Source organism: Schistocerca gregaria, chromosome 5 (assembly GCF_023897955.1).
Source record: "Schistocerca gregaria isolate iqSchGreg1 chromosome 5, iqSchGreg1.2, whole genome shotgun sequence".
NCBI classification, from domain to species: domain Eukaryota; kingdom Metazoa; phylum Arthropoda; class Insecta; order Orthoptera; family Acrididae; genus Schistocerca; species Schistocerca gregaria.
In genome coordinates, this window is record NC_064924.1 from 174,751,896 (window position 1) to 174,779,127 (window position 27,232).

Below are 27,232 nucleotides of genomic sequence, written 5' to 3' on the forward strand. Positions count from 1 at the left end.
TGTGGATCACTTTTCGTTATTTAGCGTCAACTGCCACCTGACACACCATACAGCAATCTTTTCTAAATCGCTTTGCAGCTGATACTGTATCCACAAACCAACCATATAATTAATTCTGTGACATTATTTTTCCGAGGGGACAATTGAAATTTCATGACTTCACCTTATAAGCCTGTTGCGAATGATAGACAACTGTTGACAGAAACCAGATGAAAAATATAAAATCGAATTTATTTTGAGTAATATAGAAGCCTTACAGGCGCGTTTTACAGTTTTGGGGGTAGGCTTCTAATTTGTATGTTGAGGCATTAATGTGGCCGCGCCCTGCAGAAGGAGAGCGGGCGGCTACTCGGTGCTCCACGTGTCGTGGCAGCCGAGCGCCCCCGCCTCGTAGGCGGGCACGTGCGGCCGCGCGGGCAGCAGCCGCGCCACGCCCAGCCCCACGTGGCACGTCAGCCGCTCCGGCACCGGCCGCGGCTCACACACCGACCCAGCGTCCGCGCCCCGGCCGCCCGTTTCTGAGGGCCACCACCGCTGTCAGCTTGCAGACACATCACCACACCGTACAACAAATTAAGCCATTCCCAGCACACATCACACCGTGACTGAAATGGTCGTGTGCCAAGGATGGGCCGGAGACCCCATCCGCGGAAGTTCAGCCGCCGGGTTGCAAGTCTTGTTTCAGGGGTAAAACACAGGGAGCGAAAGGCTGTTTACAATTTGTACAGAAACGAGATGGCAGTTATAAGAGACGAGGGGCATGGAAGGGAAAGAGTGGTTGGGAAGGAAGTGAGACAGGGTTGTAGCCTCTCCCCAATGCTATTCATTCTGTATATTGAGGAGCGTTATGAACTGTAGATTAAAACTGAAGAAACTGCAAAAATGTGGGAATTTAAGGAGATGGGACCTGGATAAACTGAGTAAACCAGAGGTTGTACAGAGTTTCAGGGACAGCATAAGGGAACAACTGACAGGAATGGGGGCAAGAAATATAGTAGAAGAAGAATGGGTAGCTTTGAGGAATGAAATAGTGAAGGCACCAGAGGATCAAGTAGGTAAAAAGACGACGGCTACTAGATATCCTTGGGTAACAGAAGACATACTGAATTTAATTGATGAAAGGAGAAAATACAAAAATGCAGTAAGTGAAGCTGGCAAAAAGGAATACAAACGTCTCAAAAATGAGATCGACAGGAAGCGCAAAATGGCTAAGCAGGGATGGCTAGAGGACAAATGTAAGGATGTAGAGGCTTATCTCACGAGGGGTAAGATGGATACTGCCTACAGGAAAATTAAAGAGACCTTTGGGGAAAATAGAACCACTTGTATGAACATCAAGAGCTCAGATGGAAACCCAGTTCTAAGCAAAGAAGGGAAAACAGAAAGGTGAAAGGAGTATATAGAGGGTCTATACACGGTCGATGTACTCCAGTACAATATTATGGAAATGGAAGAGGATGTAGACGAAGATGAAATGGGAGATATAAAACTTCGGGTGGAGTTTGACAGAGCACTGAAAGACCTGAGTCGAAACAAGGTCCCCAGAGTAGACAACATTCCATTAGAACTACTGACAGCCTTGGGAGAGCCAGTCCTGGCAAAACTCTATCATCTGATAAGCAAGATGTAAGAGACAGGCGAAATTCCTTCAGACTTCAAGAAGAATATAATAATTCCAGTCCTAAAGAAAGCAGGTGTTGACAGATGTGAAAATTACCGAACTATCAGTTTAATAATCCACGGCTGCAAAATACTAACGCGAATTCTTTACAGGCGAATGGAAAAACTGGTAGAAGCCGACCTCGGGGAAAATCAGTTTGGATTCCGTAGAAATGTTGGAACACTTGAGGCAATACTGACCTGACGGCTTATCTTACAAGAAAGATGAAGGAAAGGCAAACCTACGTTTCTAGCATATGTAGACTTAGAGAAAGCTTTTGACAATGTTGACTGGAATACTCTCATTCAAATTCTGAAGGTGGCAGCCTTAAAATACAGGAAGCGAAAGGCTATTTACAATTTGTGCAAAAACCAGATGGAAGTTATAAGAGTCGAGGGACATGAAAGAGAAGCAGTGGTTGGGAAGGGAGTGAGACAGGGTTGTAGCCTCTCCACGATGCTATTCAATCTGTATATTGAGCAAGCAGTGAAGGAAACAAAAGAAAAATTCGGAGTAGCTATTAAAATCCGTGGAGAAGAAATAAAAACTTCTGAGGTTCGCAGATGACACTGTAATTCTATCAGAGACAGCAAAGGACCTGGAAGAGCAGTTGAACGTAAAGGAAAGTGTCTTGAAAGGAGGGTATAGGATGAACATCAACAAAAGTAAAACGAGGATAATGGAATGTAGTCGAATTAAATCGGGTGATGCTGAGGGAATTAGATTAGGAAAAGAGACACTTAAAGTAGTGAAGGAGTTTTGCTATTTGGGGAGAAAAATAACTGATGATGGTCGAAGTAGAGAGGATATAAAATATAGACTGGCAATTGCAAGGAAAGCGTTTCTGAAGAAGAGAAATTTGTTAATATCGAGTATTGATTTAAGTATCAGGAAGTCGTTTCTGAAAGTATTTGTATGGAGTGTAGCCATGTATAGAAGTGAAACGCGGACGATAAATAGTTTGTACTTGAAGACAATAGAAGATTTCGAAATGTGGTGCTACAGAAGAATGCTGAATATTATATGGGTAGATCACATAACTAATGAGATGGTATTGAATAGAATTGGGGAGAAGAGGAGTTTGTGGCAGAACTTCACTAGAAGAAGGGATCGGTTGGTAGGACATGTTCTAAGGCATCAAGGGATCACCAATTTAGTAATGGAGGGCAGCGTGGAGGGTAAAAATCGTAGAGGGAGACCAAGATATGAATACACTAAGCAGATTCAGAAGGATGTAGGCTGCAGTAGGTGCTGGGAGATGAAGAAGCTTGGACAGGATAGAGTAGCATGGAGAGCTGCATCATACCAATCTCAGGACTGAAGACCACAACAACAACATACACTGAGGTGACAAGTCATAAGATAGCAACATCCACATATATACTGATGGCAGTAGTATCTACATCTACATGTGCATCCATAGTCCACAAGCCACCTGACGGTGTGTGGTGGAAGGTACCTTGAGTACCTCTAACGGTTCTCCCTTCTATTCCAGTCTCGCTTTGTTCGTGGAAAGAAAAATTGTCGGTATGCCGCTGTGTTGGCTCTAATCTTTCTGATTTTATCCTCATGGTCTCTTCGCGAGATATACGTAGGAGGGAGCAATATACTATTTGACTCCTCGGTGAAGATATGTTCTCGAAACTTGAACAAAAACCCGTACCGAGCTACTGAGCATCTTTCCTGCAGAGTCTTCCACGGGAGTTTATCTATCTAACCTAACGCTTTAGCGTACACCTTCCACAGCCTCTCAACAACTGCGTCTGTTTGCGACTCTCTTCGCCACTGGGCATTGTCGCCCTCCAAAGAATAACCACTTACAGATACTACGCACCAGTACCCTCAACACAGCGAAGCTTTAGAGCATGGGACATTGCACTTCTTTAAGGTACAGCTTTGAGAAATGATACCGTTTGTTTGTTCGTTTTACTTTAGGGCGCAAAAACAACTGGGGTCATACGCACCCAAGTCAAAACTATAGAACACGAAGGCAGAGAGGAGTTAAAAAACGACTATGCGTCAATCCCAGTAGGCATAAGAGAAGACTACTATAAACAGGGTCTTGGAGAAAGGCCTACAGAAGACACCATACAGAAACGGAGGTCCGAAACTAAAAAATTAATGGCCATCGCCGTATTGCTTTGACGGATAAAAAGTAAAACGTGGTCGACAGCCCGCGTGTCATTTGCTACAACGGCCGATAAGTCAGATGGCAAACCCACGTGGGACGTAAACTGTTAAAAAATGGGCATTCGTTCAGGAAGTGGCGAACAGTTAAAAGTTGGGCGCAATGCGGGGGAGCGCCACTTAACAAATGACGATGGCTAAAATGTCAGTGCCCTTTACGTAACCTAGTCAAAATGACCGCCTCCCGGCGGGAGGGCCAAGAAGAGGTTGTCCAAGTCACTAGTAGAGGCTTAATAATCTGGAGCTTTTCCGACGAAGGGAGGAGCATTGGCGATGCCAAAGGGACACCACCTCCTGTCAGATGTTCGGAGGGAATGAATGAACTAGTGGGCTGAGGTACAAGGACTGCAGCCATGGCAGCAGCGTCAGCAGCCTCATTTCCTGGCAGACCGACATGACCAGAAACATACATAAACATCACAGTGGCTCCACCAAGCGTGAGCAAGTGACTGTTATCCTGGATCCGTTGCACTAAGGGATGGGCGGTGTACAGCGCATATACACTTTGAAAGGCGCTGAGAGAGTCTGAGCAGAGGATACAATTGAAAAGCCTGTGTCGCCAGATGTACTCAGTGGCCTGACCAGGGTGAAGAGCACGGCTGTAAATACTGAGTAGTGTGCTGGAAGCCGATATCTAAAGACGTGGGTGCCAATGACGAAGGCACACTCGACACCAAGGTGGTGAAGAGTTCACATCCACTGGGAGAGTTGCATGTTCAGTAGTGTGAAGCAGAGCCGCCGGAGCAAGTGCCGGAAGTGGACTCCAGGCGGTCAAAGGAGTCAGCGAGGAAGGAGCCATAGGATGGGTGGCCACGCATGGCAGACTAACGGCATGCATACCTGCTGAGGAGAAAGTCACGGCCATATGACAGAGGCAGTTCAGTAACTTCAGCATACGGACTCTCATCTGGGCTAGTGTAAAGGGCCAAACTGATGCCACGATGGTGGATTGTGTTGAGAAGGCGCAAGAGGGACGGACATGCAGACGCATAAACAAAGCACCCGTAGCCTGGTTTCGAATAGACAAGTGACTCGTGCAAACGGAGGAGTATGGCTAGATCTACAACCCAGGAAGTACTACTGAGGACATGTAGGACACTGAAGGATCACGTAGAGCGGGAGCGGGCTGCCAGGTAAGACACATGGGAGGATCAAGAAAGTTTCCTATCGAGGAATTTCGTAGTTTCAACGAACGGAAGAGCAACAGGCCCAAGATGTAAGGAGGGGGGGAGAAACCTGTTGCTCCGCCAGAAATTCGTTCAGACGGTTTTGTCATTGGAAAAAAGGAAATCATTATCTATGCTCCAGGAGTAAAGACGATCAAGACGTCGCTGAAGACGCCGCTCAGTGAGAACTGCAATAGATGGCAAAGGTGTCAACGAAAAGGGAGCCGGAAATGCCCAGCGGGAGACAGGCCATTAACAAAGAGGACGCCACTCGGGACGGAATCCTGAGGCACAGCGGTTTCCTGGATAAAAGTGTCCGACAAAGCAGAGCCCACACACCCCTCGAAAACTTGGCCTTCTAAAAATTCCTGAAGGAAACAGGGCAGGTGCCCATGGAAGCCACACGTGTAAAGAGTACGGAGGATATTAGTTAGCTATCGTAGGCCTTCTCCAAATCGATAAACAAGGCCACAGTCTGGGATTTCCGTAGAAAACCATTCATGACATGGGTGGACAAAGTGAAGAGAGGGTCAACTGCAGAATGGTTCAAATGGCTCTGAGCACTATGGGACTTAACATCTGAGGTCATCAGTCCCCTGCCCGCATCTCGTGGTCGTGCGGTAGCGTTCTTGCTTTCCACGCCCGGATTCCCGGGTTCGATTCCCAGCGGGTTCAGGGATTTTCTCTGCCTCGTGATGGCTGGGTGTTGTGTGATGTCCTTAGGTTAGTAAGGTTTAAGTAGTTCTAAGTTCTACGGGACTGATGACCGTAGATGTTAAGTCCCATAGTGCTCAGAGCCATTTGAACCATTTGAACCATCAGTCCCCTAGGACTTAGAACTACTTAAACCTAACTAACCTAAGGACATCACACACATCCATTCCCAAGTCAGGATTCGATCCTGCGACCGTAACGGTCGGGCAGTTCCAGAGTGAAGCGCGTAGAACGCTCGGTCATAACGGCCGGCAACTGCAGAATGCCTCACGTGAAATCCATACTGTGCAGTCGTTAGTAAATTGCGAGATTCGAGCCACCATACCAGGTGGGCATGAATCATGCATTCCAACACCTTGGAAACACAACTAGTGAGAGAAAAGGGGCGGTAGCTAGAAGGAAGGGTTTTGTCCTTACCGCGTTTATGTATGGGTATGACAGTGGCTTCACGCCAACGTCCTGGAAATGTGCCCTCTGCCCAGATGCGGTTGTATGTATTAAGCATAAAGTTCTTGCGCGAACGAGAAAGGTGCTGCAACATCTGAATGTGGACAGCGTCTGGTCCTGGGGTGGAGGTTTGGCATTAACTGAGAGAATGATCGAGCTCCCTCATAGTAAAGGCGGAATTGTAATACGATTCGTAGAAGAGAAGAGTATCGCCTGAGCCTCCTCCATTCATTTCTGAAGGAGGAAGGCGTGGTGTTAGTGGAAAGAGCTTGAAATTTCCGCAAAATGGAGGCCCAAGGTGTTTGAGATAGCAATAGGGTCCACAATGACATCGTCTCCTACTCTCAGGCCAGAAATTGGCCTATGGATCTTGGTCCCAGAGAGCCGTGGGAGGATGGCCCACTCGACAGAGTAAGGGGTGGTACTGTTAAAAGAACTAGTGAATCAAAAGCAGCTAGCTTTTTTGCTATCCTGAAGAACGCGACGACACCTGGCATGCATCTGTTTGGAATGAATGCAGTTTGCCGCCGTAGGATAATAGTTAAAAACGCGGTGAGCACGTCTGCTCACGAATGGCGTCGCGGTATGACTCAGTCCTCCAAGGGACTGGGACATGGCGTGGCAAGGAGGAAGTACGAGGAATGGAACTTTCTGCAGCAGTAAGAATAACATTTATGGTACTCCGCCTGGTCATCACTACTGGGGAAATGTTTTTCTTCGAAGGTCGTTAGGGAGGAGTAAAGCAGCCAGTCAGCCTTAGTAAGCTGCCATTTGGGTGTGCACACAGGTGGGGTAGAAGTCAGCAAACGGATAGCACATGAGAAATGGTCGCTCGCGTAGGTGTCAGAAAGAACGGACCACTCAAGACGATAGGCAAGCTGGCAGGGGAGAACGATAGGTCCAAATTGGAATAGGTGTATAAGGAGTCGGAATGAAATGTGGGGGCTCCAGTGTTAAGGCAGAAGAGGTTGAATTGATTAAGAAGATCAGCCAAGAGGACACCTCCCTGACAGGTTCTGGGAGAACCCCAAAGGGGATTATGTGCATTTAAGTCACTGAGTAGCAGAAATGGGGTAGGTAGCTGCCTAATAAGCTAAAGGCGTCCTACCCTGGTGGCTTCGAATGATGGAGCAACATAAATGGTACTGAGGGAAAAGTCATGAGAGGAAGGAAAAGACGAACTGCAACTGCTTGAAGATGAGTAGTCTGGGAGATGGGTTGACTTTGAACATCATCCCATATGAGCAGCATGACGCTCCCATAAGATGGAATGCCGGTCTCAGGGGGAAGGTCAAAACGAACTGGGAAGAAATGTGAAAGCTAAAGTGGTCATGAGGACGCAATTTTGTTTCCCTAAGGCAGAGTACAAGGGGACGCTGCGATGCTAAAAGCAGCAGTAAGACCTCTTTGTGGGACCAAAGGCCGTGAATGTTCCATTGGAGGAGAGTCACGATGAGGAAGAAACGAAGGGGTGTCAACTCGGCGGCTGCCGACAGACAGATGGTGTAGAGTTGCTGCTACAGGGCACTGAAAGAGAACGATCCTGCTCCATGAGTGTCAGATGGGAGAACACAGGGTTTGCGACTAGTCAATAACCTGCGAGGATCTGGGTAACTTTACCCCGATCTCCTGGATAACCTGATCACCAAGATACATGGGACAATCCCGAGAAGAGACGACATGGCCGCTGTTGCAGTTGATACAGTGGGGAGAAGGAGATGGACAATCGCCATCATGCACATCCCTACCATAGGTTACACATTTGGCTGGGTGTCGACAAGAGGTTCTTGAGTGGTTGAAACTATCACACAGTAGCAGTGGATCGCGTTCAGTATGCACGGTTGGACTGTGTTAATTTCATAGCCTGCTTCAATCTTGAACGAAAGCACCACTTTACCAAATGTGAGAAAACGAGTGCAGCTGGGCAGTAAGCAGGAATCGACCTTTTTCATCACCCAATGGACGGCAATGACATCCTGATCAGAGAGGTAAGAATTAATTTCTGTTTCGGTCAGACCGTTGAGCAGCCTAGTGTAAATAATACCACAAGAAGAATTCAGAGTTGTATGGGCCTCGACAGAAACAGGATAGCCATGGAGAAGTGAGGTGGCAAGCAGTTGTTGTGCTTGAGAATGAGAAGTAGTCTCCAAAAGCAAATTGTCATTCCATAAACGAGAGCAGGATTTCACAGGGCTGGCAATGGCATCAACATCTTTCTGAATAATAAACTGGTTTACCATTGAGAAGGACTGACCGTCTTCAGCACGAGGAACCACGGTGCAGATGGACGGATCTTTGATTAGTAAGCCTCATTCCGTTTATATTTCGTAGATGTAGATTGTGAAGATGATTGGCTCATTGCGAGAAAATCCCCCATGGTAGCCAGTGTCTCCTATGGCGCGTTCCTTCCAACTGGGGGGCCCCTTCGCAAGGAGGCGCAACTGCCTTAGGTGATTGTTCACACCTCAGGTCACACCTCCCAAACACTTGACAGAGGCACCAATCGGCAGTTTGGGAAGGTATCAGCTCAGACAATCACCCCTCCCTGGGCCTGGCCTGTACCAGGGGCTACATGCGAACTCTACCTGTCGACTTGGGGCTGGGAATTATACGTTACCCAGTCAGCTGTTGCGCTGCAGACGCGTGGGCCGGCTGTCAGGAGCGCACAGGGAGGAAGAAGAGAAAGAAGAACTTCAGACGCCGAAGCAGAAGAATGAGAGGAGAAGGGAAAGTTCTACATACATGTTTCAACAACATTTAAACAGTTACAACGTTTCAGAAGTATTTTTATTACCATATTGTTATCTTACAAGTGGAGGCCACAACGTTAGGTTTACGGATTTACTTCAAACTTTCTTCACCGATAGTGGGCCATTAAAACAACACAATGTGCTAACGGTAATGTGCCCTACTCTGGCAATTCCGAGAAAATTTCAAGAAAAGTTTTACGCGTCTATTATATAAATGGTATACCTGTGCGAAGAAACCAGTTGCAAGAAGTAATTGTGGTCAAGCCGGCTCGGTAGCTCGGCGTGTTCGGACAGAGAGCTGGTTGGCCTCTGTAATAAAGAAAGTGAGTGAAAGGATCAACAACGAACTTGAAGGGACGTCATGTGACGTCCGCAGCGACCAAACACGACGATCAACAACGAAACAAAAAAAGAAACAAAAGTGGTTAGCATTCGAGTATTGTGAATGTGCCTGTTGAGGAGGCACTGGTTCGAATCCCTCTCCCATTGAATTTTTTAATCAATATTTTTTTCATCATTGGTCATCTTATTTATTTATGACGTTTGAGAGTTGTTGTTGTTGTTGTGGTCTTCAGTCCTGAGACTGGTTTGATGCAGCTCTCCATGCTACTCTATCCTGTGCAAGCTTCTTCATCTCCCAGTACCTACTGCAACCTACATCCTTCTGAATCTGCTTAGTGTACTCATCTCTCGGTCTCTCTCTACGATTTTTACCCTCCACGCTGCCCTCCAATGCTAAATTTGTGATCCCTTGATGCCTACCAACCGATCCCTTCTTCTAGTCAAGTTGTGCCACAAACTTCTCTTCTCCCCAATCCTATTCAATACCTCCTCATTAGTTACGTGATCTATCCACCTTATCTTCAGTATTCTTCTGTAGCACCACATTTCGAAAGCTTCTATTTTCTTCTTGTCCAAACTATTTATCGTCTATGTTTCACTTCCATACATGGCTACACTCCAAACAAATACTTTCAGAAACGACTTCCTGATACATAAATCTATATTCGATGTTAACAAATTTCTCTTCTTCAGAAACGCTTTCCTTTCCATTGCCAGTCTACATTTTATATCACCTCTACTTCGACCATCATCAGTTATTTTACTTCCTAAATAGCAAAACTCCTTTACTACTTTAAGTGTCTCATTTCCTAATCTAATTCCCTCAGCATCACCCGATTTAATTTGACTACATTCCATTATCCTCGTTTTGCTTTTGTTAATGTTCATCTTACATCCTCCTTTCAAGACACTGTCCATTCCGTTCAACTGCTCTTCCAAGTCCTTTGCCGTCTCTGACAGAATTACAATGTCATCGGCGAACCTCAAAGTTTTTACTTCGTCTCCATGAATTTTAATACCTACTCCAAATTTTTCTTTTGTTTCCTTTACTGCTTGCTCAATATACAGATTGAATAACATCGGGGAGAGGCTACAACCCTGTCTCACTCCTTTCCCAACCACTGCTTCCCTTTCATGCCCCTCGACTCTTATGACTGCCATCTGGTTTCTGTACAAATTATAAATAGCCTTTCGCTCCCTGTATTTTACCCCTGCCACCTTTAGAATTTGAAAAGGAGTATTCCAGTCAACATTGTCAAAAGCGTTCTCTAAGTCTACAAATGCTAGAAACGTAGGTTTGCCTTTCCTTAATCTTTCTTCTAAGATAAGTCGTAAGGTCAGTATTGCCTCACGTGTTCCAACATTTCGACGGAATCCAAACTGATCCTCCCCGATGTCTGCATCTACCAGTTTTTCCATTCGTCTGTAAAGAATTCGCGTTAGTATTTTGCAGCCGTGGCTTATTAAACTGATAGTTCGGTAATTTTCACATCTGTCAGCACCTGCTTTCTTTGGGATTGGAATTATTATATTCTTCTTGAAGTCTGAGGGTATTTCGCCTGTCTCATACATCTTGCTCACCAGCTGGTAGAGGTTTGTCAGGACTGGTTCTCCCAAGGCCGTCAGTAGTTCTAATGGAATGTTGTCTACTCCGGGGGCATTGTTTCGACTCAGGTCTTTCAGTGTTCTGTCAAACTCTTCACACAGTATCGTATCTCCCATTTAGTCTTCATCTACATCCTCTTCCATTTCCATAATATTGTCCTCAAGTACATCGCCCTTGTATAAACCTTCTATATACTCCTTCCACCTTTCTGCTTTCCCTTCTTTGCTTAGAACTGGGCTGCCATCTGAGCTCCTGATATTCATACACATGGTTCTCTTCTCTCCAAAGGTCTCTTTAATTTTCCTGTAGGCAGTATGTATCTTACCCCTAGTGAGATAAGCTTCTACATCCTTACATTTGTCCTCTAGCCATCCCTGTTTAGCCATTTTGCACTTCCTGTCGATCTCATTTTTGAGACGTTTGTATTCCTTTTTGCCTGCTTCATTTACTGCATTTTTATATTTTCTCCTTTCATCAATTATATTCAATATTTCTTCTGTTACCCAAGGATTTCTAGCAGCCCTCGTCTTTGTACCTACTTTATCCTCTGCTGCCTTCACTACTTCATCCCTCAGAGCTACCCATTCTTCTTCTACTGTATTTCTTTCCCCTATTCCTGTCAATTGTCCCCTTATGCTCTCCCTGAAACTCTGTACAACCTCTGGTTCTTTCAGTTTATCCAGGTCCCATCTCCTTAATTTCCCACATTTTTGCAGTTTCTTCAGTTTTAATCTACATGTCATAACCAATAGATTGTGGTCAGAGTCCACATCTGCCCCTGGAAATGTCTTACAACTTAAAACCTGGTTCCTAAATCTCTGTCTTACCATTATATAATCTATCTGATACCTTTTAGTATCTCCAGGGTTCTTCCACGTATACAACCTTCTTTCATGATTCTTAAACCAAGTGTTAGCTATGATTAAGTTGTGCTCTGTGCAAAATTCTACTAGGCGGCTTCCTCTTTCATTTCTTAGCCCCAATCCATATTCACCTACTATGTTTCCTTCTCTCCCTTTTCCTACACTCGAATTCCAGTCACCCATTACTATTAAATTTTCGTCTCCCTTCACTATCTGAATAATTTCTTTTATTTGATCGTACATTTCTTCAATTTCTTCATCATCTGCAGAGCTAGTTGGCATATAAACTTGTACTACTGTAGCAGATGTGGGCTTGGTATCTATCTTGGCCACAATAATGCGTTCACTATGCTGTTTGTAGTAGCTTACCCGCATTCCTATTTTCCTATTCATTATTAAACCTATTCCTGCATTACCCCTATTTGATTTTGTGTTTATAACCCTGTAGTCACCTAACCAGAAGTCTTGTTCCTCCTGCCACCGAACTTCACTAATTCCCACTATATCTAACTTTAACCTATCCATTTCCCTTTTTAAATTTTCTAACCTACCTGCCCGATTAAGGCATCTGACATTCCACGCTCCGATCCGTAGAGAGTTAATATAACGAAAAAACGTGCATTTTCAAGAAGTTGTAGTGAATTTCTTATGTTATTCGAATATTTATTATTTATAATGAAATTTTCAAGGACAAGGGATAGGCTTGGAAAGTCCAAGTCAAAACTCGATAAATAATTATGCGAATGACGTTATTCACAATCAGTAATATAATAAGTCACAATTTGCCAGACCATAAGAGTAATGTAGAATTACTTGTCGGATGTGCTCTACACATCACACGTTTCAGGATGGTATTTGTCATACAGACATGGATAACACTGAAACTTCATGCAAATACTTCACGCAAATACACGTGTTGGTTTTTTTTATTACGTTCTCTCTCAAATGTCATGACCAGTGACGAAAAAGTACTTGTTACCAAAGTAAGTAAAAGTGAAATTCGAACCGCCGTCTCCTCCACCACCCGCTTACAACGCGCGAACGCTAACACTTGATTACAATGACCTCTTACGATCAGCACCGACGCACAGATACATCAGTTACATGACAGATACGCAAAACTTCTCCTGCGATTCTCTTGGAATTATCAGAGGAGTGCACCGTACTACATGCATATTATGTTGTTTTAATGACCTACTAAGGAAGCACAGAGTTTGAAGTAAATCTGTGGTCCCATCGTCGTGGCCTCCCCTTGCTAGTTTGTTATGTAATTACTTTGCATGACAGTTTTCTGGTACTGGCGTGTGGACATAACTGAAAAAGCATATGTGACTACTGTAACTACTACAGGCTATCTTTGAGAAGATTAAACAGCTCTGATGTCGTTCTGTCCCATCGTTGAGGAAGAGCTTTAGCGAGAGCTGGAAGAGTTCACTTTAGGACCTGATAAGATACAATTATTCTCCTCCATCTATCACAGATATATTCTATAGAGTAATTCAGACATATAGATTTAGCTGGTAGGTGGATGCTAGTGGGTATCATTGTCCATGATGCGGGAACCTGAGCTAACGAAATCCCTGAAGAATCATACACACAGTTCCAATACCTCATCCCTGGGCCAGTTTAATCATCAAATAAACATTATTCTGCGTATGGCCATCCAAAACAATAGCTCTCCTCAATAAAACTCTACCAGCACCCAACTGATTATCTTCCACGATGTACATGGGATTGTAATGACTATCAATATACTTCAAAGCTAATGGGCTGTGTAAACCATTCTACAAACTGAATGGGGACTCATCTGTAAATATCACATTTCACCGTTCATAGCTATACTATAATTAAATTATAAGGTGCAGTCAAATGCAAACCGAACATCCGCCACAAAGGGACCGTGGAATGGTTCCATTCAAAAGGAATCACCACACACCTTAAGACATTTACCAGACTGGGAGATGAGACCATCAGTTCTTGTTTCATAGAACACGGTCGGCCGCTGACGGATCCCAGCCGCTCCCACTCTCGCACTTCCTCGTCCGACCGAAACCGACGTCCATGCATGTCGTTTTAAAGGTCGCCAAAGTTGTGAAAATTACACGGTGAGAGATCCGGGCTGTATGGAGAATGTTGCAGGGTTTCCCAGCCAGACCACTGAAGTGTTACCTTCGTCCGATTGATAGTGTAGGGGCAGGCATTTTCGTGCAACAGGATGATACTAATATTCTAATTTTCCAAGGGGACTTTTTGGAGATTTTTTGTGAAATGCGTCGTACTACTTTCGGAAAGTAATGTCTGATCACTAATCATCACATCCTCTAAGTAAGAAGAAAATCGCAGAGCGTCTCACTCCATAGGGTCTCCTTGTTAGCAAGCACACAAACATTTTCGCGACGACATGCTTGAATGAAATATTATTAGGTTTTTTTGCCTCATCGAAGTTAAGTATAAACTTCAGTACAAACTCAGTTATCAATGGCTCACAAAACTGTGTCAAACGTACCGAAGAAACAAGCTCAAACTGGAAAATCAGGTTTGAGGTTATGTTATGTTAACCGGGGACCTAGAAACGACGGAGAGGCTCCTTCCCCGCCGCAGCCGCAGTGGTCAGCAACCCCACGACGACTACCGCAGTCCACTTCACCCCTCCGCCTCCCCACACCGAACCCAGGATTATTGTGCGGCCCCCGGTGGACACGCCAGGGAACATCTCACACCAGACGAGTGTAACCCCTATGTTTGCGTGGTAGAGTAATAGTGGTGTACGCGTACGTGGAAAACTTGTTTGCGCAGCAATCGACACATAGTGTAGCTGAGGCGGAATAAGGTGAACCAGCCCGCATTCGCCAAGGCAAATGGAAAACCGCCTAAAAACCATCCACAGACTGGCCGGTTCACTGGACCTCGACACATAACCGCCGGGCGGATTCTTGCCGGGGACCGGCACGCCTTCCCGCCCGGAAAGCCGGGCGTTAGACCGCACGGCCAACCGGGAAGGCCAGGTTTGAGGTACAAACGTTGTCAGAAAAAAATCTGCAGACCCAGACTGTGCAGTGCAATGAAAATGACAAAATAAGACAAAAAACTGAGTTCAAGGCAGATTGCTTTTAAGACTGAACATTAGTTTCGGATTTCAGCTTCCTGTCAAACAGTGTTAAGACATCTTTCCCGTCTCAGCTCCAAGGAAAGCGCACCTAACAAAAAAGCACGTTGAAAAAAGAAAAAGGTGAGAAACCTTGCATCAACACTGGACATCTGAGGACTAGAAGAGAGTGATTTTTTCGGATGAGAAGAAATTTAACTTGTATTCGAATGGCACGAGCTTGAAACTTCAGATGATCCAGGAGAGGAACTGAAGAAAGATTGTATTGTAGAAAAGACGAAGTTTAGTGAAGGTGCAATTCTTGGGGAACAAGGTGTTTTAAAAGAGTGGGAAGAATAAAAGTTTGCGTAGGTTGAAATACAGAGTTAAAATATTGTGAGATCCTTAAAAATTAGTTACTGAATACGGCAAGAGATGATTTCAGAGGAGATAACAATGGTAGCAGTCAACGTGCCAGTGTTGTCCAGAAGTGTTGCGCAGATCTGGGAATAGAGCAATTATGATTGCCCTCCAGTTCTCCGAACATACGTCCATATGATAATTTGTGGGCAATTAAGTGTAAAAAACTTAGTAAATACTGTTGTACCAATGGAACAGAGATAATTGGGAAAATTTTTCATGTCAGGTATCATGAAATTGAACCTGGTACCGGTACATCGAAAAACTTGTTGAGTAAATGCCAGATTGAGTTCAAGACCTTAAAAAGGCACGAGATGGACACATTAATTTTGATGCAGTATATTCTGTAAAACTAAATTTCACTTTAAACAAAAAAATCAGTTAACCAATGAAATTTAGTCTTAAAAACTATTCAGTTCCACCTTGGCGTGATGGTACAACAAACCTCATTATTTCTGCTACTTAAAAAACAGTTGTCGCTTGCACAATCTACTTTATTAACTCAAGAACGACGCCCTTCGCCCGGATAGGAAATCACCAGGTTATCTAAAAATATGAGGGGAAGACGACCGTACAACTAACCCTGCATGATCCTATCCTGGACTACTATAAAAGCGAAATAAGCTTCAAACATTGACCAATTGAAGTTACATAGAGAAACGTAACTTACATTAATAAAATGAAATAAATTTTTTGCCAAAAATGATCTCTCAAAGAAGGTATGATATCCGTTAAAAGGTACAAAAAGGCAGCCTACTCAAAAAATATTAAAAATTAATAAATATATATATTGGGTTCAGGCCTAAGTAGAGGACGAATCTGAAACCGAAAAATGCGTATTACGTCATAGTGGACGACTGCTGGCATAACAACGCAGAACAGGACCTCGCGCGCGAACTGTAAATACAGCCGCACGCCAGAATGGCCCCCGAGTTTCGTGCGTGTTCACAATAGTGCACACATGAATGATAGGAGCTCAAGTAAAATATTCGGCTAGTAATAATGCCAGCTACCATGCGACGCTGCCGTCGGGTGTGCTCTGTGATGACGGAGGGCGTAAAATACAAATGTTAGTGGACAAATAGAGACATAAATAAAAATATAATAGGGAGTGTCAAAATGAACACAGTGCCTGATCCCGGTACTTTTATTTACTAATCTTTAATCTTTTTTTGCGTATAGATTGCGTTTTAGTACCTTTTATTCGAAAACATAACTTCTTTGAAGGATGATTTTTGGCAAAAAATTGGTTTGATTTCTCTGAGTAATTTCAATCGGTCCGTGTTTGAAACGTATTTTGCTTTTACAAAGTCCAGGATAGGACTGTTTTTCAAACAGTGGAAATTTAGCCTCTTATTGTTGTTATGATGTACATTAAATAAAATCTGTAAGCGGAGATAATTATTTTGGAATTTACTGGTGGTGAAACTTACTTTTCGATCTTCTGAAGAACATAATACAACAGTGGAGATGCACATTGAATTTCAAAGACAGAAACTGCAACAGAATGGTATACAAGTGTCTCTAGCTTATATTTTCATGTTCGTCTTTAAACTGACTGTAAGGCACACACAATGGGAATTAACAATTGATGAAGATCTATTTCTTGCAGAACTATCATTTTAAAGTACGAAATTCAAGTTTAAAAGAAATCTCTACAAGATGTTAAGATGCTTTAATCATATGAATGAATAGAGGGGATGTTCATATTAAAACTTTGCTCTTTTATCAGCGCATTTTAACTACATAATGAAAAGAGTGTTGAAACATTCAATCTAAATTCGGAATTCAATACTTGGACATGCCAGTCTACGTGCTAAACCATCAACACGGGGAGAATGGAAATGTGCTCTATGTCTACAAGAGAAACATAGTACCTGTTAACTTTCACTTCTTACTTCTCAAGTGGTATATGTTCTGTGTGTTTTTGTGAAAAATAATTGTGTAAATATCTTCAGCAAAAACGTTTCTACAATTTTTCCGAGCATCTGTGAGTATACGAAAGGGAAATCACAATTTAAACTGTGATAATCAATAACGCTACTTCCTATTACTATTATTTTATTTAGTCTGTGTTTGGACAGACAACAAAAGAAAGTAAAAATGAGATCACATTTTTACTTACTGGACTTTTCCTTTTTGTCTCGATAAACGATATCCTGGAACAAACAGAATAGTATCCATAGACAGTAGCCGTAGACATTATCAATAGATATTGAATTACACTGCAATAGGCAAATAGAAGAGCAAGGTCCTTCGTGGTCACGATAAACGTCGGGTGATGGGGTGTCAAGATGACCTACTTCGCTGACCTCTGGTTATAGGATGGTGGGGAAAAACCTGCCCTCCACCCCACCCCCCCTTGCCTTTTCCATTTGCGACAATGTGAATCAAGCTCGCTCTCTCATTTTATTAGCAGAGGAACTGAGTGGGATTCATCATTCTTAATCTGTCAGTTGTGATGGAAAGTTCATCAGTCACTTCTCGCCCCTCCTCTTCCACAAAGCAGAATAAAAATAATAGGAAGACATATAAGTACAGTTAACCCTTTCGTCATGTAATTAATTGCTATTTATAGTTTTTAGGTAAGTATTTTCAGTTTTACTAATTTTACAAGTACCCAGATTTTCAGTCTAAGATATATGTGGATTTGTCAGTGTACAGATAGTGCACGGTACCAGTATGTTCCAAAAAGGCACGTGCGAAAATGTGATTTTTCATGGGGTCACATCACGGGTTCTATTGATCACAGACATGATGGGTCAACTGATCTGGATAGCCCTTGGCCTGGCGACCATACACCTATGCTGGCATACTGTAACTATTCTACAGCACAAGGTCAAAATTTGAACGTTACACATTTCCTTCAGGCCAGGCAAAATGAGCAGATCAATTCGTTCTTTAGCATTAGGCGTGGTCTAGGGTGGACTTCAGCCAGCTTTATAAAGTACCATGTGTTCGTGGGCACTACCTGAGGAAACCTGGTTTCTGGCTACGGAAAGAATCGATTGTGGGGATGGCCATTTCTATAATACCTGTTCATCGCTAATGGTCGAATTTTTTACCTTATGTGTTTTAGCTGATGTTCTCACACATCTTTAAAACTTTTTTCAGTATGATTATCAGTTATCGAGATCCAGACATTCAAAGTTGCCGTACTTATCCATATAAAACATACACGTAATATGCGGTCTGTTGCGTAAACGTAGTTTTAACTGACGTAGTGAACACGTTACAAGGGTTATAGAGTCATCGAAAGGGTTCTGAGGTCACCAAACAATGTGTCTAGTCAGCATTTTTTCACCAATAAAACTTTACGATGATCCGCTGTTTCTGTACAATGGGCATTTCACAGCTTCACGGATGTTCTAAAAGTAGTACTCAGTGACAATGAAAATGGGCTAAAAGGATCTTACAATGTCTGAGTAGAATTCAAAATGACTGTCAGAATTATGTAACGCTGGAAAGACTGTAAATAAAATAAAATATTTCTAATAAAATTTTTACTCTTTTAAGATGCAAATAGTAAGCCAGAAAACGTATAAAGCGAACGATATTGTGTTAACATTATGTGCGCTTATTTGTTGTTTATATGTGTCATAGTATATAAATGTGGTCGTGCTATGTAAATAAGCTTCCAAGACTTGACTGACCTATAGAATTCGTTTTATATTCGCAAAACGCTCTGTAGTAACGGGGAAACGAAGGGAACCAGCGGAAAAACGTGCCTGTCGGGACACCAAAAAGGCGAATACGTTCCTCTTTAAAAGACTCCGACTGAAAAGTGGCTCAGTCCTCATTCCGCCTTCCTCAGCAAAACTTTTGGCATGGGAACATATTCGTGCTTTTTGTGCTCAGACATTAATGGTAGCAGAGACAAACTGGCAGTGAAAAAGAAAGAGAGAGGTATGAAGACAATATCATTGGGAGCCAAAAAGAGAGGAGGTATTGATGGTCAGCGGGAGACAATGCCACTAAAAGAGAAAGAGCGAGGAATGGAGATAGAAGTAGTGGAAGCGAAAGAGAGAGGAGGTAGTGGAAATGAAAAATACAGATGAGTGAAGACGCTACATAGACCAAAATTTTGTTCACGTGGGTGTAAGGGAAAAGGTACGTTGGACGATCCAGAATTTTTGAGCTGTGGAGGTGTGATGGAGACAGTGGCAGTGGGTTGTAGTGTAAATCAGTGGAAGAAAAAGAAGGCAGTGTGAGAGAGGCGTATGTAGACAGTAGCAGGGAGAGCGACGTGCTGAGTATGAAGACTTAACTACAAAGAGAGATCGGGTAAAAGCATTTAGAATGTCCTGTGTTGAAACAGGGCGAATATGTTTGCACGTCAAAATTTTTTGTGAGGAAGACGGAGAACTGAGGCCGTTGGTTCTCCACTTTTCTGTCAGAGTCTTTTAAAGAACAACATATTCGCCTTTTTGTGCTTTCATCAGGCGCATTTCTCCGCTGATAAGATTGCCGCAGCGCATTATTCAACAAATTAGGTAAAAAATCAGAGTTAAACAATTTCCACAATGCATTATTTCAGAACAAATACGCTCTTGTGGACACTTTAAATGTTAAAAAAATACCACAGTGCGATGTTTAAACAAATTACGTGAATATTATGTACTTAAAAATTTCTTCACTGCAATATTAATAACAAATATGCTCTTGTTGAGACTTTAAATGTTAAACAACTCCTAAGCGCAACAATGAAACAATAACTCTTCCTCCATACCAAACCTATGTCACCCCTACATTACTAGTGTATAATGTCACTGTTTACATGCTGAAAGGAGCATGTTGCGCTATTGACTGAAATACAACAGTATAACACTGTCATGGTGATTTCTATAAGCACTACATAGGATGACAACTACCCAGTATTCCAAAACAGACACGTTAATATGAGACAGTTGAAAGTTTAACAGTTTCCACAATGCATTATTTAACAAAAAACAGGCACTTGGTAAGTGTCATGTCAAGATCAAATGTACATTTTCCCCCCATAAAAACATACACTTAAGAGAAAATTTAGGATTGTATAAGTATTTACTACAGTACAAATTTTTTAAAAAGTATTATTTCTCCATACATTTTTGCCTTCAGATACACTATGAAACAACTTTTTAACTGTGTGGAACTAGCTACAGCAGACACACACACACACACACACACACACACACACACAATACTGTTAATGGGCTACATCTTTACAATTGGGTTATATCCAAAACCAAATTTAGCAGGTATCACTAGAAGATCACTTGATTGGAAGTTCCGCCATCTTGCATAATTAAGAGAAAGAAGGAGGTTTGATAGTCAGAGATGACCACACTGTTGAGCACTCAAGTAGCGGGAAGCATCAACATGGATTCCTCCAAAGAGCTAAACTTTCTTTCTTTCTTTCACTGGTGCCATGTCTCGCACTGACGCAGGGTCAGCATTGTTAGGAACAGATTTGGCAAGGTTAGTATGAAGGGGCGGCCGGATGCCCATCCTGCCGCCATCCCATACCTCCCAGGACGAAATTACTATTCCCCAGCTGTCTGCGTCTAGTGTAATTCATGGAATAGTGCAAACATGTTCAGATGTCGTCGAGTCGTGTAACTCAGGCGGAATGTGGGGACCACCCCGGTATTCACCTAGCGGGATGTGGAAAACCGCCTAAAAACCACATCGAGGCTGGCCGGCACACCAGCCCCCGTCGTCAATCTGCCGGGCGGATTCGATCAGGGGCTGCCGCGCCCACCCGAGTCCAGGAAGCAGCGCGTTGGCGCTCTCGGCTATCCTGGCGGGTACCAAAGAGCTAAACATCCCTCAGTTATTAGAGAGGAAGACCAGAACACAACCACATTGCCGCACCGGTTCTCGTCAGGTTAACGAAATAAGCGCTGTCGGGCGTGGCCTGAATTTGGATGGGTCACCATTCGGACCACCATGTACTGTTGCCTTTTTCGGGGTGCACTCAGCCTCGTGATGCCAATTGAGGAGCTACTCGACCGAATAGTGGCGTCTCCGGTCAAAGGAAACCATCATAACGGCCGTGAGAGCGGTGTGCTGACCACATGCCCTTCCTATCCGCATCCTCATCTGGGTATGACACTGCGTTCGGATGACCCTGATGGGGCACTTGCGGACTGACGACCGAGTGCTGCTGCTTAAGACCAGAACAACTGACGAATGCTTTGGTTCTGGTTATTATTGGAGGACTTGACAGACTTGTTGCTGATATTGGTAACATAAAATACAATAAAGTGTCACACTTCTTAGCAACAAAAATTTAAATGCGTTTACACCCATTGCGGAACCGTTTTGCGATAACATGACGTTGGTTAAAATCTGTGATGAAATGGACCGTCCAGAACAGTTACGAAACTGCACTTTTCTAATCTTAAGAAAGGATATGTATGGGTCTTTTAACAATTATCTACACAGTACTTCTCCAAGTTCGTCTCTGCAAAACACTGTGTCGGGTAGTGCTACCACCTCTCATGGCACATTGAAAGAAGAATATTGGAAAAAAACTACAACGAAGCGCTGGAAACCACTTCGAAAAAATATAAGTGTCCTGTGAATATACCATACAAAGTGGAATTGGTTGACGCTAAAATGTATGAACTAGTAGAAAAGTTGCCTGTCGTACTGCAGCAGGTTCTTTTTGACGACTATTATCTCTTGGGTTTGGATGTAGTGCAAGATATCCCTGGCTTTTTTAAAAAGAAAGTCGAGATGTGTTGCTATCTAATATAAAATCACTACTTCTGTGTGCAAGGGCACTACCAGGGAAACATCAATGTGAATGTAACCAATGATCAGACTCTTGGGATTTACTGTTAGTGTGGATGATCTCCAGCTGCAGAATAAAGATGTATAACAAATTTATTTTTCAAAGCACAAACCCAAGAGTGAACAAAGTTAATGGTTACAGCCCTCATACATTTTATCACATCCCCTGATATGCATCTATGAGGAACTGTCACGTCTTCCTTGGCAAAAGAATACGGTATTAGCTGGCTCGGGCTGCTATATGCAGTTACAGACTGGATCATATGTTCGACCCTCTGTAAAATGGTGTTAGTGTATGAATACTGACAAACAGTATTTTAAATGTGCTCCACTGTGCTCTGCATCCATCACTTCCATGAAGTGCAACTAACAAATAATTATTTACCTGTAAACTACGTGGAGATTCTTAATACAGACTCCAAGAAAGAAAATATTTGTATTACACAGAAGTACTGTATTAAAGGAGGATATAAGATGAACGTCACAAAAGCAAAACGACGATAATGGAATGTAGTCGAATTAAATCGGGTGATGCCGAGGGAAATACATTAGGAAATGAGACATTTACAGTAGTAAAGGAGTTTTGCTATTTGGGGAGCGAAATAACGGGTGATGGTCGAAGTAGAGAGGTTATAAAATGTATTCCGGCAATGGCAAGGAAAGCGTTTCTGAAGAAGAAAAATTTGTTAACATCGAGTATACATTTAAATGTCAGGAAGTCGTTTCTGAAAGTATTTGTATGGAGTATAGCCATGTATGTAAGTAAAACGCTGGCGGTAAATAGCTTAGACAAGAAGAGAATAGAAGCTTTCGAAATGTGGTGGTACAGAAGAATGCTGAAGATTATATGGGTAGATAACATAACTAATGAGCATTGAATAGCATTGGGGAGAAGAGGAGCTTATGGCACAACTTGACTAGAAGAAGGGATCGGTTGGTAGGACATGTTCTGAGGCATCAAGGGTTCACCAATTTAGTATTGGAGGCAGCGTGGAGGGTAAAAATCGTAGAGGGAGATCAAGAGATGAATACACTAAGCAGATTCAGAAGAATGTAGGCTGCAGTAGGTACTGGGAATTGAAGAATCTTGCACAGGATAGAGTAGCATGGAGAGCTGCATCAAACCAGTCTCAGGACTGAAGAGAACAACAACAACTACATTGTATTAAAGTGGGGGAAAATATTTTTCATAATCCAAAACATTGTTCTCCACAATACAATATAAAGGACGGTTACATCGTATCTATGAATATGGGGCAGGAAAGCTGCCAGCATACACCACACTCTCTTAACAGTAGTATTGTGCAGGAAATATGATGTAAAATTGAAATACCTGAATGCTCTCGGCTAGATGTAATTGTCAAATTAATGTATGGTGAAAGAATTAGATAATTCCAATGATGCTTTAAATTATAAAATATCACACACGGCAGTCCACGTATTAGAGAAGATTCGTGATGAAAGATGACAAAGACCAAATTGGAAATTTTTCGAAGAAAGCTTTATACCAGATTAAACACAAAGACTTACAGTGGAACACGGTATGAGGAAGTCCGTCAGCTCACACACGTACTCAGTGACATACATGATCTAATTCCAACAACATGTCGGCCGCGGTGGTCTAGGGGTTCCAGGCGCTCAGTCCGGAAGCGCGGGATTGGTACGGTCGCGGGTTCGAATCCTGCCTCGGCATGGATGTGTGTGATGTCCGTAGGTTAGTTAGGTTTAAGTAGTTCTAGATCCTAGGGGACTGATGACCACATATGTTAAGTCCCATAGTGCTCAGAGCCATTTGAACCATTTTTTTTCCAACAACATCATGTCACCACAAAATAAAAACTGACAAATTATGTTCTCTACCATCACTGCAGTATGGTTGATGGCCCTATACTTCGAACAGTAGTACCCAACTCATATACACATGACTTGTGCGATTTGTAAGTTAAGGCAGGCTGGCTGTGTCTGGACCTCAGCTGTGGCAGAAGGCACCTACTGGTGCTTCCCCTCAGTTGGAGGCTGCAGGCAGGGCGGGGGGCCCGTGGCGGCAGCCACTGCCAGTGGCAGCTGGTTCTGAGCAGCCAGTCTGGAGAGTCGTGCAGAGACTACTTTGTGCAAGTCTCCACATAACATTTTTCGTCTGCTTTTAATAAAGTCTATTTCATAATCATTCCTGTCCACTGGTGAGAAAAACTGTTTACTGTGCAGTATAGCGATATGCAGAAATGTTACTACTCGGATTTTTCATCGTTTATTTATAAGTGTGTTACATTCTTTTAGTGTCTCACTTCTCTAAGGCATCCTATTAATGGTGTTTACAGCGTGAATTTAGCGATGTTTTCTGTCCAAATTTCTTCTTGGTTATTTGTACGTCTACCGTTGACATTACACAGTCATAATGCGAATAGTATGTTGACATGATGCTTAAAAAGTGCGTATTTGTTCGAATAACGCATTGTGGAAATTCATAAACTTTCAACCATCTCATACGTACGTATCTGGTTTGGAATATAGGGTGGTAGCCACGCCTATAGAAAACGCCAAGACGTTATTATATTATGGTATTACTACTGGTAGAACACTGTGCCTGTTTTAACATATACACCATGACATTACACACTATTAATGTAGAAGAGACGCAGTTTAGTAGTGGGAAAAGTTTATTCGTTTAAACATCATGTTGTGGTATTTAAAATTTAAAGTGATTGGAAGAAATTATAGTTTGTTAAATAATGTATTGTGAAAATTGTTTAATCCAGGATAATGGCATCATTTGTTGAATAATTCACTGTGGTAATAGGTCAGGATGGAAATACTGTTATTTGTGCCCGTGTGGTTTGAGACGCCATGTCACGGATTGCGCGGCCTCTCCCGTCGGGAGTTCGAGTCCTCCCTCGGCCATGGGTATCTGTGTCGTTCTTAGCTTAAGTTAGTTTAAGTAGTGTGTAAGTCTAGGAACCGATGACCTCAGCAGTTTGGTCTCTTGGAATTCACACACGCACACACACACACACACACACACACACACACACAAGCACACACGCTGGTATTTGGGAAATTAGCACAATTGGTAATAATTACCTGAAAACTGTAAATACCAAATAATTATGGGAGGAATGGGATAACTGTACTAACACGTCTTCTTATTCATTTTATTCTGCTTATGGATGGGGGTGGTCTTGGCTGGCCTCCACTGGCACTCTGTAACGATCCTTCGACTACAGAACAAAGAATAAAAATGACGAAGCCCATGTCAGTCCCCTAGTAATAAAACATGGAAGAAAGGAAGGGGGAGCTTAATTTCTGTTGGTCCAGAGAGAAAAGGGAGCTGAGGAGGAGTTTCCTGTCGTCATATTGGCAGATGTCAGTGGAAGTGACCCGAATGTATCACAGACAACTGCTTCAGATACATACGCAGGGCAGGAATTTCCTTCTAGGAGGGGAATGGAGGAGGTGACCTTGGAGACAACAAGCCTACTGGCTCACGTGTAGTCTGACACTCCATCGTTTTATCTTGTCACTGGAAGGGTCCATCATCCACCGTTTAGTGTGACCAGAAAGTGCCCTGATCTTTTACTTGGGTAAAGATTGGTGATTCAAGAAGATGTATTGCATGATAAAACAGATTGCAACAGGAAACGACACCTGGTACCTCACTTTCAGTCATGCAGAAACTGAGAAATTACACTATAAGACGAAAAAAACGATGCACCATTAAAGATTTATTTGAATGGGACAGAAATCGCCAGATGTGGTATAAATGTACAGACAAACAAATGATTACAGTTTTAGAAAAAATGGGTGATTTGTTCAATAGAAAGAGCTTTACGAGTTCAGCAAGCCAGTAACGCACTGGTTCACCTTGGCCTCATGCAAGAAGTTATTCTGCTTGGCACTGGTTGATTGAGTTGTTGGACGTCCCCCTGCGGGATATGGTGCCAACTACTGTTCGACTACTGCGCTAGATTGTCAAAACAACGAGATGGTTGGAGGGGCCTGCCCACAATGCTGAAAACGGTCTCGGTTGTAGAGAGACCCGGCGAACGTACTGGCCAAGGTAGAGTTTGGCAAGTATGAAGATGCTTAAGCAGTATAAACTGACGCCATGTGCGAGCGACCATTATCTTGCCAATTGTGTCCAGGGCGTCTCCAGACACGTCTTTGGTTTGCAATCTCATTGACTGGAGCAGAACTGTCTTCATTGATGATTCCCACGGCACTTTTACAACACAGCGGTTACCAACGATTTTCCGCGCCCCGTTTCGCTACCCTCAGTGGCCGGCTATCCTGGGATTTCATTTCATCAAGACAATGCCCGACTGCACACAGCCAGAGTTTCTAGTGCTTGTTTCGTGCTTATCAAATTCTAATTTGTCCAGCAATGTCGACGGATCTGTCCCCAGTTGAGAACGATTGGAGCATTATTGATTTAGAGCTTTGTAGGCAGGGCCCTCCAATCAGCTCGGAATTTTGGCGATCTACTCGTAATGTGTCAACTGGACACAAGTCAAAGAACTGATTGCTGAAGGGCCAGAGGTGGACCAAGTCGTTATTGACTTGCTCAACTTCTGAATCTTTCTCTTGAATAAATCAACCCATTTTTCTGAAACTGTAATCATTTGTATGTCTGTACGTGCACCGCATTCGTATAATTCCTTAGTGGTGCGCGTTTTTTGTTCTTGTCTTACATTGTGTTTTAAAACTTCATTCTTATGAAATAACACAATATTAACTATAATAATTCAAATTAATTATCATTGTGTAGTTATATTAACATACTATAAAGACATTGTTGATATTGAGGGCAACACTTTCTAAGCCATAGAGATAGAATATGCTACCAGATAGGACGCCTAGCTGAATTCTGTTCTGTGTACTGAACACAACGCTGATATCTTTATTGTAGTGTAGCCCTACCAAGAACGGCTGTGGGCTGGCAGCAGTTAATTAATTACATATTCCATGGATCATGATCTGCACTGTTAATCCTAATGATATCGAACGAGCCATTTTACGTTCTTTACATTCATTCTATACGACCATACTTAAATACGGCTTCATGCTTACTATTTACAAGTGTTTTTAAAATACGCACGTGAATCGGTACTTCCACTCTACAACCTTTCACGGATTAGGTAAACAGACATTTTGCTACGGAATAGGATAAAGTTTTTGAGTTTGTTTTCAGATTTAACTCTGCTGTCACATATTTAAC

General features: G+C 42.9%; 1 protein-coding gene across 1 annotated transcript in view; it reads right to left on the minus strand.

Annotated features, from left to right (window-relative positions):
- Window positions 1–214: 214 nt before the first annotated feature.
- The window catches only part of LOC126273271 (leucine-rich repeat-containing protein 43-like), a 254,891-nt gene continuing 227,873 nt past the window's right edge, over window positions 215–27,232 (minus strand). Inside the window, exons 9-10 of the mRNA XM_049976815.1 lie at window positions 17,366–17,399; window positions 215–518 (exon numbers count right to left, since the gene is read on the minus strand). Coding sequence (XP_049832772.1) covers window positions 346–518; window positions 17,366–17,399 — 207 coding nt within the window. The 3' untranslated portion in view covers window positions 215–345. The remainder of the gene's footprint in view (window positions 519–17,365; window positions 17,400–27,232) is intronic.